General features: G+C 41.8%; 1 protein-coding gene across 2 annotated transcripts in view; it reads left to right on the top strand.

The window, feature by feature from the left end:
• PCDH15 (protocadherin related 15) overlaps positions 1-18,416 on the top strand; it is a 324,226-nt gene that overhangs the window by 46,210 nt on the left and 259,600 nt on the right. For both annotated transcript variants that reach the window (XM_058841858.1, XM_058841859.1), the window contains exon 2: positions 8,077-8,195. In XM_058841858.1, the coding sequence (XP_058697841.1) occupies positions 8,105-8,195 (91 nt within the window). In that variant the 5' untranslated portion in view covers positions 8,077-8,104. The remainder of the gene's footprint in view (positions 1-8,076; positions 8,196-18,416) is intronic.

Here is an 18,416-nt window from a genome sequence, read left to right as displayed (position 1 = left end):
TTTCTGGCCTGGTAATTTCCAGTATCAAAATCTTCAGGTGGTTTTGGGAATGGCTGGATGAAATCTCTGCTCAGGGGGCGTGCACATGTTAATTCTGACATGTCATGCACTGGGCTACTCAGACACATCTCCTGCCACTACTCCAGGGTGTATTTAACACTACTCCTGCTGTATTGACTACAGGCAAGTAGAAACACTCATTTCTGGAAAACAGACAACTTTAGTGTATTTATTTTTACAAAGTTTAAATAAAATCATCTTGGAGAAGGAAAGAGGCGGCATATAAATTCTACTTGAGAAAATGTCATTTTCTTCAATAAAATGAAAGCACTTAAATCCAATTAACTTAAATTTGATTAATTTGGGTCATGTTCATCATCCCAGTTTAGTTTGAGATGATTCCATTTTTATAACACCACTCAGTTTTTCAGCCATAAGATGTGGAGACAGTTCCTGGTGTCCTGCAAGGAGCACTCAGAGGGGCTCTTAACAAAACATTTCCTGCTGTCAGAGAGATTTTACCCCTTGGATTCTCTCCTTTGTGTTATGTAATCCCAGGGAAGGACCCTTGGAGAGAAACTGCTCTGGCAAGGGAGAAAAGAAGAAGTTTTTGGGATGGAATCCAATACCTGTCTTGTGGTAAAAGCAATGAAACTGATCTTTGGACTTTTATATCAAATTATATTTTCATTATTAACACTTTAATGTGTAACTTTAGCTCTGTGTGCATATTTTATGAAGACAAAGGTTATTGAAGAATGAACTGAGCTACTCCTGCCTAATATGGGTTGTATTTCTTTTAATCTTTTTATGTTAATGTTAATTTTCAGCTGAAGTCTCCTGGCTCTGATACCAGGTTTAGGATATCTTTTCTCTCTTCTTTCTGGAGGCACCATCTCCACACAGGAGTTTCAAATGAACAGTGTCACAGCCAAACAACTTCTTTTGTGACTCAAAACCTCCTGTGAAAACAATATTTTATAGGTGAAGTCCATACAGAGGGGTTGGAAACAAGAATAAATAAATTCATAATGCATGAAGAAAATGGTGTTTGGGGACAGGAATGGACAATGAAGAGTTGTAAACGTGTTCATCCAATAGCTGTATTGCTTGTTAAAAAGACAGGAAATTAAGTCACTGCTAGTGATGGAATCAGGAAACAAAAGTGCTTCTCTCTCCCTTCCTCAGTTATCCCATGAAGTTCCTTTCTTTTGTGAGTTCAGTTGAGTTTTTTCTGTGCAAACCTTCTATCTCTTTGTCAAACTTCTTTGTTCAGTGGGAATCAACAGCATTAAATAGTTTTAATCCTTTTAAATCATCATCTCTAGGATGTTCTGCTGGCAGGAGGGTGGAAGAGTATCCTTGGAGTGTCTGGAAGGTTTCCTTGCCCACAGCAGAGGTTGGAATGAGATGAGCTTTAAGGTCCCTTCCAGTCCAAACCATTCTGGGATTCTCTGGCTATTACTGATATATAGAGATGGAAAATAAATAACTTTATAATTAATGTAATTAATTATAGGAACCAAGAAAATAGCTGGTTTGGGGTTTTGGGGGTGCAAAGTTGAAATAAACCTAGAGATCTTTTGTACTGAAGTAAAAATGGCTTGTTAATTAACTTCTCCATTGCATCTTTCTCAGCCAGACCCAGGGGCAGCTGTAGTGTTCTCACTGAAGTTTGAAATTACTTTTTTGATCTCTGTTACTGAGGCTTTACTTTGGCCTTGCAGTGGCATCTCATCAACTCTTAGAGAGTCATTTCTGCAAGAAAGGCACAGAAAAGAACAGGCTTAAAGAGTGGGGAAAGGAAAGAAGCAAAACCAGGAGTCCTTGGAAGAATGAGCGCAAGCAGGAATATTTTAAGTGAATTATTTGAATGTAGATACAGAGAAAATGCTGAGGAATTTCAAGTTGCTGGTGAAATTTTACTTCAGCTCCTCATATAAATTTTTTCCCTGTTGTGTCTTTGCTTTCTAAAAATGCTGCCTACAAGTGAGGGTAAAAACTCAAGAGCTTGATAACACAAGGGCAAGGGACAGATGCAGCATCAATGTTCCACTTTTTAAATGTGTTTATTTATGTGGAACAGACCCAGCAGCTGGGAAAAGGGAATTGAGGTGGGAGCAGGTTTGAGCTTGAAATTGCATCTTAAAAATCTTCACGTTCCTGAAAGGTCTTATCCAAGGAGAGGAGAATGTTAAATCGAACTCAACTGTGCCAGTCCCAGAGCATGAGAACACTTTAATAGGATTGAGTAAATCCAAGAGTCCATAGGCTGAAATACTCATGTGTTAATTGCTCAAGAGGTGTCAGTAAAAAAAAACCTGGAGTAATGTTTGGATTTTTGGAACCTCCAAAGCTGGAGAAAGGGATGGATTTGCACTGTAAATTATTCACTGTAGCACCAGCACAGCCAAATATTTGCTTATGCTTAAATAATTCTTCAGGAAAGCATTTAAGCATATATTTGACTTCTGCAAACAGAGTTAGTCACACCTGCAGCTGAATCAGAGCCAGAACTGTTTTAACTCAAAGGTGAAGTCTTCCCTGGCTTTTCTCCTGGTTGGAGGGGGCTGTGAGATGGGATCTGGGACTGGGCATGGGCATGGGAGGGAAGCTGTGGGCTGATATTCACCCTTCTGGGATGTTCCAAGCTACCAGAGGTGATTCCTGAGCTGGAATTAGGGTTTATTTTTGTGGCTAAGCCCCAGCTGAAGCTGTTCTCCAGCCTAGCAGATGTGCTCTGGATGTGCCCCACCAGTGAGAGGGGCTCAGAGCCTGGGCATGGGAGGGAGGCAGTGAGCTGATCTTCAGCCTTCCAGGATGTCCCAAACTGCCAGAGGTGATTCCTGGGCTGGAATGCTAGAATTAGTTAATTTTTCTAGTTAAGCCCCAGGTGAGGGTGTTTTCCAGCAGATGTGCCCCCCACCAGTGAGAGGGACTTAGGGCCTGGCTGTGGGAGGGAGCTTGTGGGATGAGATTCATTTTTCTGGGATGTCCTGAGCTACCAGAGGTGACCCCTGATCTGGAATTAGGGTTTGGTTTTTTGGTTAAGCCTCAGGTGAGGGGGTCTTCCAGCAGATGTGCACCCCCAGTGAGAGGGGCTCAGGACCTGCTAATCAGAAGTAACCCCCCTGAGATCTTTAATGGAATTCATGGGTATGAATTCGATGCCAGGTGAGGTGACTTGAGTGTTGAACAGCATTGTGGGGCAAAACAGTTTGGGTTTTTTTTGGTGTGTGTCTGTTCTGTGGTTAAATAATCTCTTAGAAGCTTTTTGCTCATGCTGGCACTTCAACAGAATTGTTTGCGTTACAAAAGTCAAACATTTGAGACAGAGTTTTTAATGAACTGTAGCTTTAACCAAGGAGCAGTGTCAGACTCTAAAGCAAGTTCCTTTCCTTTTTGGCTTCTGTATGAGGCTTTTTCCTGCTGTTTTACTGGCATTTCTGGTTTATTATTGCACCAGTTCTCCAGAATAAGCATTTGCGCTCCCTATTTTATGTCTACAAACTTTAAGGGAGTTCAGCTGATCAGTAATAATAATGAACCTTATAAAAAAACAGTCCACTATAATTTTTTGCTGTGTTAAAGCTATTTAGTTGCATCAACCTTTAAAAAATAAATACTTTTAAAGATTTATCACAATTGTAGGATACAAAGAGCATCCCCACTAAGCAAAATGGGTCACTCCTGATGCTTGAAGGAGTTCAGGCTTGTTGTGGAAATAACAGCACAGATATATAAATGGGTATTTACTTCCTTTATAAATGCTGAGTTACTCATCCAGCCACAGCAGTTTCTCAGGAACCATTGTTTTTGACAAACATATTAAATAGCAAATATTTGTTTACATGTCTAATGAATTAATAATGCTCACTTAGTGATTTCTGTTGAAGTTTGTCAGGGCTTTGAACCCACTGTAGGAGCTGAAAGTGCAAAGCATTTGCCTCCAAGTTGTTTCAGATTTGCTGCTCATGGAGAGCACCCAGAGAAGTTGTTGCTGGTGGCAGTTTGGGTGGCGTGGGCACTTCCATAGTCCATGTTTCCTATGGAATTTGGTGTGGATGTGGCAGTTCTGTTGTGAGGGAGCCAATGGATCTGGCTTGTGGCAAACCTGGCCCAAAATTTAGATTTTTAGATTTTTTTTTTTTTTCCCCCCATTGAATTATTTCAAATAGTCAAGAAAGACGTGGAGCTATTGCTATAGGAATGAGTCTAGAGGAGGTCATGGAGCTGCTTCTGGGACTGGAGCCCCTCTGCTCTGGAGCCAGGCTGGGAGAGCTGGGGGTGCTCACCTGGAGAAGAGAAGGCTCCAGGGAGAGCTCAGAGCCCCTTCCAGGGCCTAAAGGGGCTCCAGGAGAGCTGGAGAGGGACTGGAGACAAGGGATGGAGGGACAGGACACAGGGAATGGTTTCCCACTGCCAGAGGGCAGGGATAGATGGGATATTGGGAAGGAATTGTTCCCTGGGAGGGTGGGCAGGCCCTGGCACAGGGTGCCCAGAGAATGGTTATTTATTTTGACCAAGGCCATGATCCTCCCTGCTCTAGCTTCTAATGAATACAAAGTTTTAAATCCTGTAATAACACCAGCTCTAAAAGTAAATAACTATTGGAAGTTACTGTCATATTATTGTTCCTCTAAAGATATTCAAAGTACTTGGATGTCATAACTCATATTTAGATTGGTTTTGTTTTTAATTCACCTTTATCATCTCTTAAAATTTAAAATTAGAATATTTTTCAGGAAAATGCTGAGTCTTGTAGGCATTTTTGTGTTTTTACTTTACAGATCTTCCTTCTCTCATCAATTCATAGTTGTTCCTTGCCCTGTCTGGAGTTCAACCTTATTTTTTGGAGGTCAACCTTCTGGCACTTTGGTAAATTGTGATTTGTTCTGAGCTGTTTCCATGTTAGCAGAATCATTTGAATTTAATAATCTAATTTTCTATCCTTTATACTCCTGGCTTTTAGGGGTGTTGGTTGGTTTTTTTGTGGGGTTTTTTTGCATTTTTTTTTCCAGTACAAATTGAAGGAAAAACCAGGATTTTTCTTCTGCTGTAGTCCAGTTGCATAGAAAGCTGCTGCTTCTGGGAGCAGCAGTGTTGCTATCCTTGTGGTTTAACTTGACATTTCATCAAAGTCAAAAATAAATCTGTCAAGATTCCATCCTAAAAATCTCTCAGGAGCAGACTCCACTCAAGGGTGTCAGCTGAGCTCTGAGTAACTTTCTAAAATAGAACATCGTGATTGGAGAGCTAGATTTACTTTGTTTTTCAAGGTTGTAAAATCAAATATCAGAGACCTCAGAAGTGAGTTTGTGCACTTCTTTTTTACGTCTGATAACACCTAAAATCTGTATTTGGATGGGATTTTCCTTAGACTGACCTGAAGACTCCAAGAGTCACCTGAACTTCTGTATTCTGGGATTTGAGGTATAAAAGGTTGGAGGAAAATACCCCTTAATGGAATCATACTGCTTCAAGTAGAAAAGCAGCTGAGCCCAGTTCTTTCAGGAACTTTTGTTAGCAGGGGAGGAAGTAGTGGTGAAATACTGAGAAGCTCCCATTCCCAAAATTCCCAGGAAGTTTGATAATGATGATTAATTGGAATCTATTTGGCTAATGTGAAAACAGCCTTGATTTCCAAGTAGTCAGCAGGAATATATCATTGTAAAAGTAATTTTCGTTTTTTTTTGTGAAGGTTCTGTTACAAATTCCAGAATGACTTTGGAATGGGCTAAGTGGAGGTTTGGATGACAGTAACCAAATGAGCATTTTTTGGGAAGGAGAAGGGAGGGAAAAGGCCCTTTTGAGGTTTCCTCTCACGTGGGAATAATAGTTCCTTTGGGAGGAGTCTGGAATTCTCCTTTGAGCTGTCTCTGACTTCCCATTTTGCCACAAATTCCCATTTGAGCTGTCAGGGTTGCTCTCTGAGGTTGTTCCCTACAATTCCCCAAAAGAAGCTGGTAGTGAGGAGAGGGGAGTTGGGTCTCTTCCTCCAGGGAATAGATGAGAGTATGAGAGGAAACAGCCTCAAGCTGTGCTGGGGGAGGCTTAGGTTGGATATTAGGGAAAGGTTCTTCATGGAAAGGGTTGTAAAGCACTGGGAGGAGCTGCACTGGGGCAGTGGTGGCGTCTCCGTCCTTGGAAGTGTTCAGGGTATGTGTGGATGTGGCATTTGAGGACAGGGTTAGTGGTGACCATGGTGGTGATGCTGGTTGGACTGAATGAATTTCTTCAGCCTTTCAGACCTCAAGAATTCTGTGACTCCACAATTCCCCGGTGGGATTTGGACAGAAACAGCTCTGGAAGGGCAGGAGAAGAGGAGGAGGAGGAGAGGGGAGGAAGGAGGGTGCTTTGCATGGCTTGAATTCCAGGTTCTGTGACCTGGAGCTGCTCTGCCAAGACAAACATGGGTCTGAAACGGGAAAGAACAGTCCCATGAGATCTGTGCTAGGGCTGCACTTGTTTGGTGACCAGTACTGAAGTTTTTCCTGGAATTGCTGCCTGTTGCAGCCTGTACCAACCTCCTGCTGCTGGTCAGGTTGGGAAGAGTCCAGCCTGAGGGGAGGTGGAGCTTGGAAAGGCCTCTCTCCATCCTAAACCCCCAGAAGAGAAGTGGAACAATGTGTGCAGTGTAGAATTTTAAATCATTTTGCTGCTGCCATTTATTTCTCCAGAATGTTGGTAATAAAATCTAATAAAGTCACCTGCAATCCATGGCTTTTACAAAGGGAGAAGGAGCTGTGCTTGCTGTGAGGGAGCCTCATAAATCACAGATTAGAATAATTTGATTTAGGAAAAACCTCTGACATCCTGGAGATCCCAGCCATGTAATCTGTCCTGCAAGCAAACTAAATATATATATATATATAAATATATATATAATGCATATTATCAACCATCTAGGAACTTTAAATACTTGAGTAAATATGGGCCACTCAATCTGGCTTATTACATTTACCTATTTGCTCTCCTTCTCCTGTGGAAAAAAACAAAAAACCCCACAGGTTTTCCATGAAAACTCTTGACACATGATTGTTTTGCAAGTTTCTTAGATTTTTAATAAATCAATTACTTTAATAAATACTATAACTTGGTTTATATTGATCAAAATATCTCTTCATTCTGTGTGCCTGTCATAGTATTTATCCCAAACTTTATTTATTTGAAGGAATATTTTTAATAATTCAGTTCTGGGCTGTAGAATTGTGCTAATTCATTTTATTGGAATCATGAATCAGAGATTTTAAGTTTCTAATGTTCCACACTCCAGGTATGCTCTGGAGTTCAGTCAGACCTGTCTTGGGGATTTTGGTGGGGGATTTTTTGTTTGGGCAGGTTTTTTTTGTTTTGGAGGTCTTAGTGGGGGAGGGAAGGGAGAGGGTTGTGGGTTTTTGTTTTTCTTGGGAGGGTTTCTCTATTTTGTATTATTGTTTGTTTGTTTTTTTGTTTCATGTATTTTTGGTGGTTTGGGTTTTTTGGTTGTTTTTTGTTTTGTTTTGCTTATTTATTTTTTGGGTTTTTTTCCTTGTTTGGTTTTTAATTTTACTTTGTTGGTTGTAGGGATTTTTTTGGTCTGGCGTTGGTGGTGTTTGTCTCATTTTCCTGGTAACAACCTAACAACTTGTGTCCTTATTTAAGGCCATCCTCAGGGATCATTCCCATTTTTCCTAGGCAATGCCTTTGAATCCTGGGTCTCCCTGGCCTTTTGCAGTGAACCCCCATTTTAATCAGTGCAATTTCTCTGCTATAGTTGCTTCTCCAAAGTGCTTGAAAACAGGAAGGACAGCATAAATACTTTATTTCAGGGAAATTATGGAAATCAGACCTGATTTAAGCCAGAACCTTGCATTTTCTTGACTTGGAGGGCTGTGCATGCACAGTTATCGAGTTAATGAGTACACACATCCTGAGTCATGCTAATGCCGCTCTTCTTCCGTATTTTGTGACTGAAACAATGTCACACTCTTACAGACTGCATATCCCCTATGTAGGAGATACCTGTGAAAGAGTTTGTAGTGGCTCAGCTTTGTGCAGGTTGAGTAATAAATGTGTCAAATCCCTCTTTTCCAGCTCTGCCTTGAGTGAAGTTTGACGGAAAATGGTCCAGCAGCTTTGTCTCTGGAAATGGTTCACAGTGGGGACGGCACTTGCTGCTGTCCTGGCATGGGCTCTGGCCCAGAATGATGAAGGTAAGGGTTTGGCTGAGGGGGTGGAGCTGTGGGAGGGCTGGGACGCCTCTGAATTTCGTTGAAATGTTTTTGTCCCCTCAAAATTATAACGTGAAGAAGTAATTTGGTAGGAAAAGAGGTTACAAGAAAGAAAGGTCTGGGTGTGTTTTGTGCTTCATGGCTTCAGCATCTACTGATGATTGCATTTTTTGAAGCTGTTGATTTACCAGGCAAGATAAAATCTTCCATTATGATTATTCAGTGTTGGACTTGAGCATCAAAATTGTTTTTGTCTTATTCATTGTGCAAGCTTTTCCAGTAAACTTTAATTTGTTTGTAAATCAGCAGTTGTGGTTTGAACAGGAGTTTGAGAGAATTATTAATGACCAATATTTCCCAAAATATTGGGAAAAAAATCCAAAAATCCAGTGAGGGTTTTCTAGAGAAACAATACTTCAGAAACCTGAAACATGGCACTGGTAGCTCGTGTCCCTCTTCAGAGCATCTTGATTGAATTTAATTAAAAGACACCAGAAACGTGTCCTGCCAGTGATCTCTGGTAATTAAAAATTACAGCCCTGGATAGCTGATTAGGGTTTATTCTTTTGAACAATTTAAGAGCATTGAAAGACAAAGTCTGTCAGAGTTGTTCCTGAATTCTCTTGGGAATAATGAGTGGGATAAGTGAAAACTGAGTGTGGTTTCAGAATGTCTGTAATGAAGTTGCTCATTATCCGTGGCACTCCATGTGGGTAGAACTGTAATTGTACAAATTTATGACTTTAGCATCCTTTTTGGTTTAAAAACCTCTATTTTGTCAGTTAGGAAGTAAAGTAATATTGCTTCCATGGGAAGTCTTCAATCCTGCTTGATTTATGCTTTGTTTTTTGCTACTGAGTCAAAAGTCTCTGTTTCTTGCTCTCCTAATTGCTCTCCAAATGTCCTTTTATTCCCTTCCATCCCCCAGCCCAACCCCATGTTATATTTAATGCCCATAATGCACAGAAAGCTAATTTAATTTTCTCCATTTTTACACCCTGTCATAATCACTGTCACTCCTGACCCTGAAGTGGACGAGCTGCTCACATTTCACGTATTTGCTCTGTGCTGGGGTGCAATTAACTGGATTTTAATCATTTATTGAGGTTGAGGAGAGGGGCCATCAGGATGACAAAGGTTGACCTTGGTGGTGGTGGTGGTTTGAGGAGGAAGATCCTGGGTTGGGTGGAGGAGAAGCAGCAAGATGGCCTCTGACATGTCCAGCAGTGCAGGAGGACGTGGGAAAGCAGTGGGAATAATTGTGGGAAGCAAAGTAGGATCATGGGGATTGTAGAGTCCTCAGGGGAGGCTGGAAAAAAAAAACAAAACAAAAAAACAGCAGCACTTTTCAGTGGGATTTTTATTTGTGCTCATGCTGGCATCATCACATCTCTCCAAAAAAGCATCTTTGAGGAGAATATAATAGGGATTTTTGGTTGAGGAGCCATTTCTAGTTAGGCTTGGGTGATAAAATGTGCAAAACACAGATGGCCCAGACAGGACAGGAAAAACTTGATCTCCTGAAGGGGAAAAAGGGATCCCTCAGGTTTCCATTTCTGTTCCTTTGTATTTGTATGACAAATTCTAATCTCTGTGTCCTTATCCCAAGATTTTTCAGAATACTTTTTCTTCCAGGTGATTTAGAGGAAGGGAAGGGCCACCAGTCTTCAATGGCAGTGTCCTGTGACTGAGCAAATACAGCAATTCCCTTACTTCAAAGGGTTATAAACATAATTTTTGTGTGATTTTTTTTAGCCTGGCTCGTGCCAATTTTATTTATCACAGAACCCATTTGATTTTATCCTTGGTAATGGTTATATGACCTGAACAAGGCAGCTTTGTTATAATGAGTATAAATTTGCTGCCTGTAGCCAAAATTCTTGCTGCTTTTTCAGGGGGGCAGTTCAAAATGCTGTTTCTTGGGGAGCATGCAGCACCCTGATACAAATTGAACTGATTTCGTCCCCCACACTGTGTTCGGGAAAGGTTAAATGTAGCTAAAAGCACTTTGGATAAATTTCACAGTGAAACAGAGAAAAAATGAGCTGGAAATGGATTTAAGCCAAGGTGGGGGACTGGTGACTCAGCAAATGGGACCCAGCTAATGAGGCAATGCTTATAGAAATAATTACTTGGAAATATGTTTCTTACTGCTAAATAGAGAACTTTGTTCAGGGCTGGGCCTGGAGGAGTTCTGATCTGCAGGAGCAGAATTTGTAAACCGAAATATAACATAGAAAAGATGTGTTCTTCTGGCAATTGCCATTTCTAAAAAATGTCGTTCTCTTAACAGCAGAATAATACATACAAATAAATAAAAATTCAGCTCTGTCAGAAATGATGTGTTGTTTCTTTGCACTCAGCATGCCAATCCTCCATTTTCTGGGCAGCAGCTATGGATGTTGACTCAGTTTCTTGCCGCTCTTGCTGTGCTTTGCTTCATTAGCTCATAATTTCTCTGTTTCGTATGTTTTGCTCGACCTCCTGTGTCACCAAATCCTCCCCAGCCACAGCAATTAATGATGTCCCAAAGTAACTTCATCCAGGAATGCCTTGGTCAGGCTGCTTTATTCCTAGACTTAGCAGGAAGTTTCCCCATGATCCCATCTGCTCCTGATGAAATTCAAGTACTTCCCATCTACTGTAGTCCCTTTGTATTCAAACACACCCCTCTAATTATTAAAAAAACCCAATACTTTTTGTTACAGAGCCATGCCCATCAATCCTAATTTACTGTTGATGAGCCCATTCAGTGTTTAATTCTTTCATCCTGTAATGCTTTTGTTCAATCCTGTGGTACACCAGAATAAATGTTAGGCTTGAGTGCGGATGGGGAATATTGTGAGTATTTTTGGTTTGGTTTTCTGAAAAAAAGAGATCTGGTTTTACAATTCCTGCTGTTGTCTCTCTTCCAAACAGGAGAAATGTTGCAAAGGTTTGATTTTTTTTTCCATAGTCTTTTAGCTTAAGTTCAAATAGAAATGTGTTACTTGTAGCTGTGCAATACGTGAAATTAGGTCAGCTGAAATCTTTCATTTTTCCAGTGCTGCTCTACTGAATTCAGAGGCAAACTCTGAGGCTAAAGGAATCAGGGAGGAGGAAGGTGGAAATACTGGATCAAATTTCTCCCTTTTTTTTTCTCTCTAATCCAATGTCTACAGCTGAAAGAAAAAAATTAGCAGCAACTTTTGGCCAGCAAAGAAGGCTGCTGAATTCAAAACTCTCTGCTCTTTTATGCCAGACCAAACCAATCCAGCAGCAATTATTTGCCAATTAACATATTTAATTACCCATGTTGAGTCCATACCCTTCATGAAAATACAAAAGTGAGCTGGAGGGGCACCAATAATTTATTCTTTACTATTAAAAGATGAATAGAAGGCAAAAATCATTCTGATCCCTTTCAAAAACCAAAAGCAAATGTGAAGATCCACCCACAAAATTTGCAATGGATCTGTTCTTGGTATTTTCAGAAGTAGTGTAATGGGGCTGTGAGTTGTGGGGATCTGTTTCATACCATGGAATCTTTGGAGGGTTTTTGAAGATTTTTGGGATGCTGCTTTTAAAGTTGTTTTGCTCTTTTTTATACATTAATGAAAAGAACACTTTAAGGTCCTTATATTTCTCCTGAAGATTTATAGCTGTAGAAGAAGAATAGTGACAAAGATCCTGAATTCATATGCTCAGGGATGAGCCTGTCTTGGTCCTTTTGTTATCTTGTAAATTTGGGTTGTGTTTGAGGGGCTTCTCCAGGGGCAGGAGGGGGAGGGCTGGGCTTGATGTCACCTGTGCCATACATTCCCCTGACCCAGGGACCTGTTGCACCACCCTGTCACACACCAAAAATGTCAATACTTGGGTCCCACTGGTGTTTGGTGTAGAGCCAGTGCAACCACAGGATCATTTTGGTTGGAAAAGACCTTCAAGAGCAGTGAGTCCAACCATAATGCTGGAGATAAGGATTTCTAGAAGCTTCCACTCCAGAAATCTCCTGGAGCTGTTCCATGAAGTCATCCATTCTGACTCACTTGAGGAGTAATACTTGTTTATCCCACAGGAGATGCAAACAGGATGTTAGATGTATTTCTCTTGGGATGTATGGCTAAGAAGGAATGCTCTTTTGATTATTTAATGTTGCTTTTTTCAACTCTATTTTGGACTTATCACTTTAGTTCTTCCAATCTTCTGGTTTCAGACTCATTTCCTTCCTTTTCCTTCCTTTCTGCTTCACTGTGGAACAAGAGATGAGCCATGGACACCTGCACTGTGGAATATGGATCTCACTGCTGGCTCAGTGGTTTTGTTTCATTCTGAAACAAAATTTCACAAAATAAAACTAATCAGAAGATTTGCTCATCCAAATACGGATTTCATTTCCTAAGTGTTCAGCAGATGGATATTTTTTTTATCAGAATGTAATAAAAAACATTTAAATGGTCTTTGGCACTACCCTGAGTGGGGGTGACTTTTTAAGTAAGGTTTTTTTTTTCTGTGTAAAACACAACTGTTTACTCGTGCCACCAGAATCAAACCCCTTCATCTGTTTTTCAAGGCCCCCTCTACTAGTTAATGTCTGTATTCAGTCTAACAATCTTCTGCTACAAAAATTGAATCACTGAGGGGCCTTACAAATCACCTTAAGAGGCTATTTGAAAAAGAAAATAGTTTCAAATCTTGATCTATTAATGTTGGGCAGGAAATTAACTGGGGAAAATGCATATTTGAGTACCTGGAGCTCATTGATCATTCCCTGAGCCCTGCAGATCCAGGGAAAGGAGAGAAATGCAACCAGGTTCTTGCCTGAGGGACAGTGTCTGTTCTTGGGAACAGGAGTCATTTGTGTTTTATGGGGACTTGCTGCGTTTGGTTGGGAGCTGTGCCATTGATCCTACAGGGAAAAGAGCTCTTCTTGATGTTGTTGAGTTGTAGTGGAGCCATTAAGTTCCTCTGAAGGGTTTAGTTCTTCAAAGTGTCTTTGAGTGCCACCAGAAGCACTTTGAGGAGACAAGATGAATTTCCCTGAGGTGAGAGGTGAGTTATTCACAAAATAGGGGCACTGAAACAAGGTTCATCTCAGTTAATGTACAGATTTTAGCCCTGGTGAAAGGAACCGAGTATCCTGGGATCTCCCTGTGGCTGTACTGTGAGGGATGAAGCAGGAAGCTGCTTCTGGAGAAGGAGGAAATCCCAGACCCCAACAGCCTTGGAGGCACCAGACTATAGGATCTGGCTAGGAATGAGCCTCTTCCAGGCACTGGGAGCATTATTTTTTTTTGTTACCAGGATGAGGAAGGGCCTGGAGCATCTCGGTGCCCAGGAAAGGCTGAGGGAGCTGGGGCTGCTCAGCCTGGAGAGGAGCCCCAGCTGAGAGGGGCCCTCAGGCCTGGCTGGCCCTGGCTGCAGGGAGGGCTCCCAGCAGGGCCCAGCCTCTGCTCCGGGGGCCCAGCAATGGCACCAGAGGCACGGGCAGGGCCTGATGGCAGCAATTCCCCCTGGCCAGGAGGCAGAACTTCTTCCCTGGGCAGTGCCCAGCCCTGAACAGATTGGCCAGAGAGGCTGTGGGCTCTCCTGCCTGGGGCTGTGGCAGAGCTGTGTGCACACAATGCTGTGCCCTGGGATTCTGTGGTTCTCCTGCCCATCTGTTGGATTGTCTAGATTTTAGGGTATCAAACATTGATACTCTTTCATTCCCTTAGGATTTAACTGTCCTGAGCCGTCCCTTGGTGGGGGAAGGCTGTAAGAACTGACCTGGTTCTTTCTTCCAAGGGCTGGGTTCCTAAAGGTGCTACTTACACCTGGTAAGGGAACTCCTGATGCAGGAAAACCAGAAACCCCCCTAAAAGTTCCCTGGCGTACCTTGTGTCTCCTCCAGAAGAGTCACTCACACTTTGGGAATTGCAGCTCTAACTCCAGTGAAAATTTTAGGGTCAAACTCCTAAAAATCATCAGCCAGTGTGTGTCTGTGCACTCATATGTTGGTTTGTAGCCATGCAGTCTTTGTGTGAGCAGAGCCACAGCAGCTCTGCAGACATGAACTTTCTGGTTCGTTCTTCAGTCGTGAAGACATTTTGGATCTGTTCTAAGCAGCAGGAAGACTTAGAAGGCCACAACCTTTCCTTTCATGTTTTCTCTTTAGCAGAAACACGTTTGCGGCTTAGTTGGGCCACTAGATTTTAGTACTAAGGCAGCTCACATAAACGGACACTGCTTCCTAACTAGGAAACCCTAAAATGTGAATGTTTTAACTTCGGAGGAAATCAGTCTTTGAAATTCTGTTTGAGGGACAATAATTAAACTAGTTTGACTTTCAAAGGACTAAGACACTACAACTGACAGGATTTAAAATCTGCCTCAGTGTCATGTCTTTTACCTCATACTCCACCTGTAATTTGCATTGCCTGTTCAGTTTTAGTTTTTACTGGCAATACTGTGTTTGTAGCAACAGTTTGGAAGCACAGAATTCCCATGTCTTGGTGACATGGAAGGTCAGGAATCCTTGTTTTACCTGCTGCCCCTGTTATATTCCAAACCCCCTTCTCATTTCTCCTTGTCTCAGTCTACCAGTAAGAATTATTTTCTGAATCCTTATATGAGACTGTCACATGTGGATAGATAAACTATGATAGACACTGCCTCCCTCTTACTGTGGTTTAATCTGTTTATTTTTATGGGAAGTATCTGTTTTAAAACAAAGCACAGGAATTTTAGCTAGATCGAAACTTGATTTTGTAGAATTTATTTTCACATAACAGGAACAGACTCAGGGCTGTAGACCTCAGGACATGGAGTATGTGTGTTCTGAATCACTTCAAGTGCCCAGAACTGTCACCCTGAAAATTAAGCCTTCTGATAATGTTTTCATAGTTTTAGTTACTTTCCCGTGAAAGTCCTATAAACATAAGTTGTTTATCACATTCCATCTAAGAAACATCTTTTGATGGACGTTATGCATGACCAGTGTGCTTGGGAAGGTGGTAACTTAATTATCCAATCCCTGGTCATTGTCGAGAATCTATAAATACTGGAGTCAGAGAATAAAGGCACTGTTTTTTCTGTTCTGATACTGAGAGGTGTTCATGTGAATCATTTTGTGTCCTCTAGTGACACAGAAACCTTCTTGTTGATGGTGATTATGGACTCTTCCTTCAGAAGGCTTTAAACAGGGATCTGAGTTTTCCAGAAACTCTGGAAAGTCCAGACTTCTGCAGGGGCTGAGTTCCTGCACAAGCCAGCAGGATCTGGGTCCAGTTCTGGGCCCTGAGAGCCCAGAGAGCCCTGGAGGGGCTGGAGCGTGTCCAGGGCAGGGAACGGAGCTGGGGAAGGGGCTGGAGCCCCAGGAGCAGCTGAGGGAGCTGGGAAAGGGGCTCAGCCTGGAGCAAAGGAGGCTCAGGGGAACCTTCTGGCTCTGCACAACTCCCTGACAGGAGGGGACAGCCAGGGGGGGTCGGGCTCTGCTGCCAGGGAACAGGGACAGGACAAGGGGAAACGGCCTCAAGCTGTGCCAGGGGAGGCTCAGGTTGGACACCAGGAGGAATTTCTCCATGGAAAGGGAGCTCAGGCCTTGGCAGGGGCTGTCCAGGGAGGTTTGGAGTCCCCATGTCTGGAGGTGTCCAAGGAAGGGCTGGACGTGGCACTCAGTGCTCTGGGCTGGGGACAGGGTGGGGATCAAAGCTGGTCTCGGTGGTTCTGGAGGGCTTTTCCATCCTCAGGGATTCCATGATCTCTGCTGTTGTGTACAGTGGGAGCCACCTCCTGTGTCTGGGCAATAATCATAAGGGCTGAGCTCTCCCAGCTCAGTTTAATGCGTTCATTTTACAGTGATCATTTTCACATTAGGGCATCATTACTGCTCAGCTGTTGTCTGTCATTAAACACAGGCAGGGCTTTTTTTTTAACTGAAACTCATGGAAACTCTGGGATTTTACATGGAATGCCCGTGGTGAGGAAATATCTGGGGATTTGAACTAAAAACCCTAACCCCTCCCTAAAACCCAAAACCAAACTCTCTCCCTCACACCTTTTCCACAAACATTGGTGTAATTTTTGAATGCTCAGGTCTGATCACTCTCAGCCAACACACTTTGATCTCCTCTGGAGAATCTGCTGGAAGACAATAATTTTTTTTTTCTTTTTTTTTTCTTACATGGTGAAAAGAAAACTTCTGGGTTAGGTTAGAAAAAATGGTAAGGAAAAATAAAACCTCTGTGCTTTGCAGTATTTATTAGACAGTGTATTGAGGCATGGTGAGTTTTAAATTGGCAGAGAGATGAATAGGTGATATATGTAGGCAGAAATGAAATGTTTAAATAATGCCAAATTATGCTGCTGCACATTGTTAAACATGACTGCAATAGGAAGGGCCAAGGAAGTGAGGAAGGAAGGAGAGAGACTGTGTTCTTCAATTGGATTAGAGAGGAATGGGATTTCTCTGCAATTGAAGGCTCAGTTCTAGTCGGAATTATCCTGGAAAGCTGATTTGCACAGGAAGAATGGTGTGAGTTTGTGTTTGCCTCCAATTGAATTTCAGTTCCCTTTTGTGAACATAGTGGTGCTTCAAGATCACTTTTCATTTCAGGAACATCTTAATGGGGTTTAAGTTCAGGGAACTGCAAACTCATGGGCATCTTTAAATGTTCAGAGGAGGAGACCATATAATCAAATAATTTTTTAGGCTGGAAAGGACCTCTAAACCTCTTTGGACTGATCCCCATCTTGTCACCAGCCCAGAGCACTGAGTGCCACATCCTGTTCTTCCTTAGACACCTCCAGGGATGGGGATTCCAAACCTGCCTGGGCAGCCCCTCCCATGTCAGACATTTTTTGGTTCTGTACCAGAATATCTTAGTTTTAGTCTCTGATTCATAAGCTGATGATGATTATGCCAGCAATATTGATGCAACATCAAATATTTGATTTTTATGTCCCTTTTAACAGGCTATCTAAAGGGACAGGAGTTAATGATTTGACCTGCTGGGCAAGTCTGCCGTGGGATAATTTAACACCTTGTTTCTAAGCAGGGCTGTTTGAGGGGAATTGTTTGGTCCTAGAGGGGAACACAGAGTGTTGAATAACTTGGGCTCCCTCATTTAAACATTTAGTTTGATCCCCCAGTTGGTCTTAACTTAAACCAAGGTTTCTAATGTTGCCTGGTGTCGCTTTTCTCTCTGACCAGTTGGCCAATGCAGCCTAATTGTGTTTCTTGAGAAGTGGCCAGGCTTTTGATTCAATTCCAAATAAAACAGCACAAAAATTGATTACTGCAAAATCACATGAAATTTTGAAAAAACTTCTAAGAAAAAAAAATAAAATCAAAGAAAAGAGAGTGGATTTGGTTTCCACATAATGGTGCTGGATGAAAGTTTTTGGAGTTTAAATTCTATTTTCCCATCTTCTTACATAGAAAAAATGGATTTTACTATTGTTTTATTTTAGTACTGTTAAGAGATTTTACTCTTTGAAAAATTTTTTAACTCTTCAGACTTTTTGTTTCATAAAATGGTTGGGATCTTCCCACCTGAACTGTTATAAAGCTCAATGTGCTTCTGTTCTGTTTAGAAACTGAAATTTCACATCCACAAGTCAAAAACTTCAGCTTTGCCCTTTTTTTTGTGGCTTTTTTTTAATCCTTCCAAGTCTTCCTTTACTAATTTTTATTGCAAGATTAACTGCACAAATCTGGGCAGTGTTCTTTGTGAATTTCTGAAAATTTGAAGGGTTTTGTGCTAAATATAAAACAAAAGAGGAATTTTGTGGAGAGGGACTTTTCATGGGGATGTAGAGTGACAGGGCAAGGGGGAATGGCTTTAAGCAGGAGAAGGACAGGTTATATGAGGAATATTGGGAAGGGATTGTTCCCTGGAATTGTTCCAGGAGCCCCTGGCACAGGGTGTCCAGAGCAGCTGTGGCTGCCCCTGGATCCCTGGAAGTGTCCAAGGCCAGGTTGAACTTTGGGGCTTGGAGCAGCCTGGGATAGTGGATGGTGTCCCTGCCTACGGCAGGGGTAGAACTAAATAGCCTTTAAAAAGTCCCTTTTCACTCATATTATTCTTTGATTCGGTGCAATTATTCTTCTGGTACACACAGAAAAACAAAGGAAGTAGATTTTTCAATGCTTTGTGGTGTTTTTGACATTTATTTTGGATTTTTTACTGTTGTTGTTGTATTCATAGAAAATATATAGACAACTCCAAGTTAATGCTCCTA

Source organism: Poecile atricapillus, chromosome 6 (genome assembly GCF_030490865.1).
Source record: "Poecile atricapillus isolate bPoeAtr1 chromosome 6, bPoeAtr1.hap1, whole genome shotgun sequence".
Lineage (NCBI taxonomy): Eukaryota > Metazoa > Chordata > Aves > Passeriformes > Paridae > Poecile > Poecile atricapillus.
This window is presented reverse-complemented; position numbering and strand designations above follow the sequence as displayed.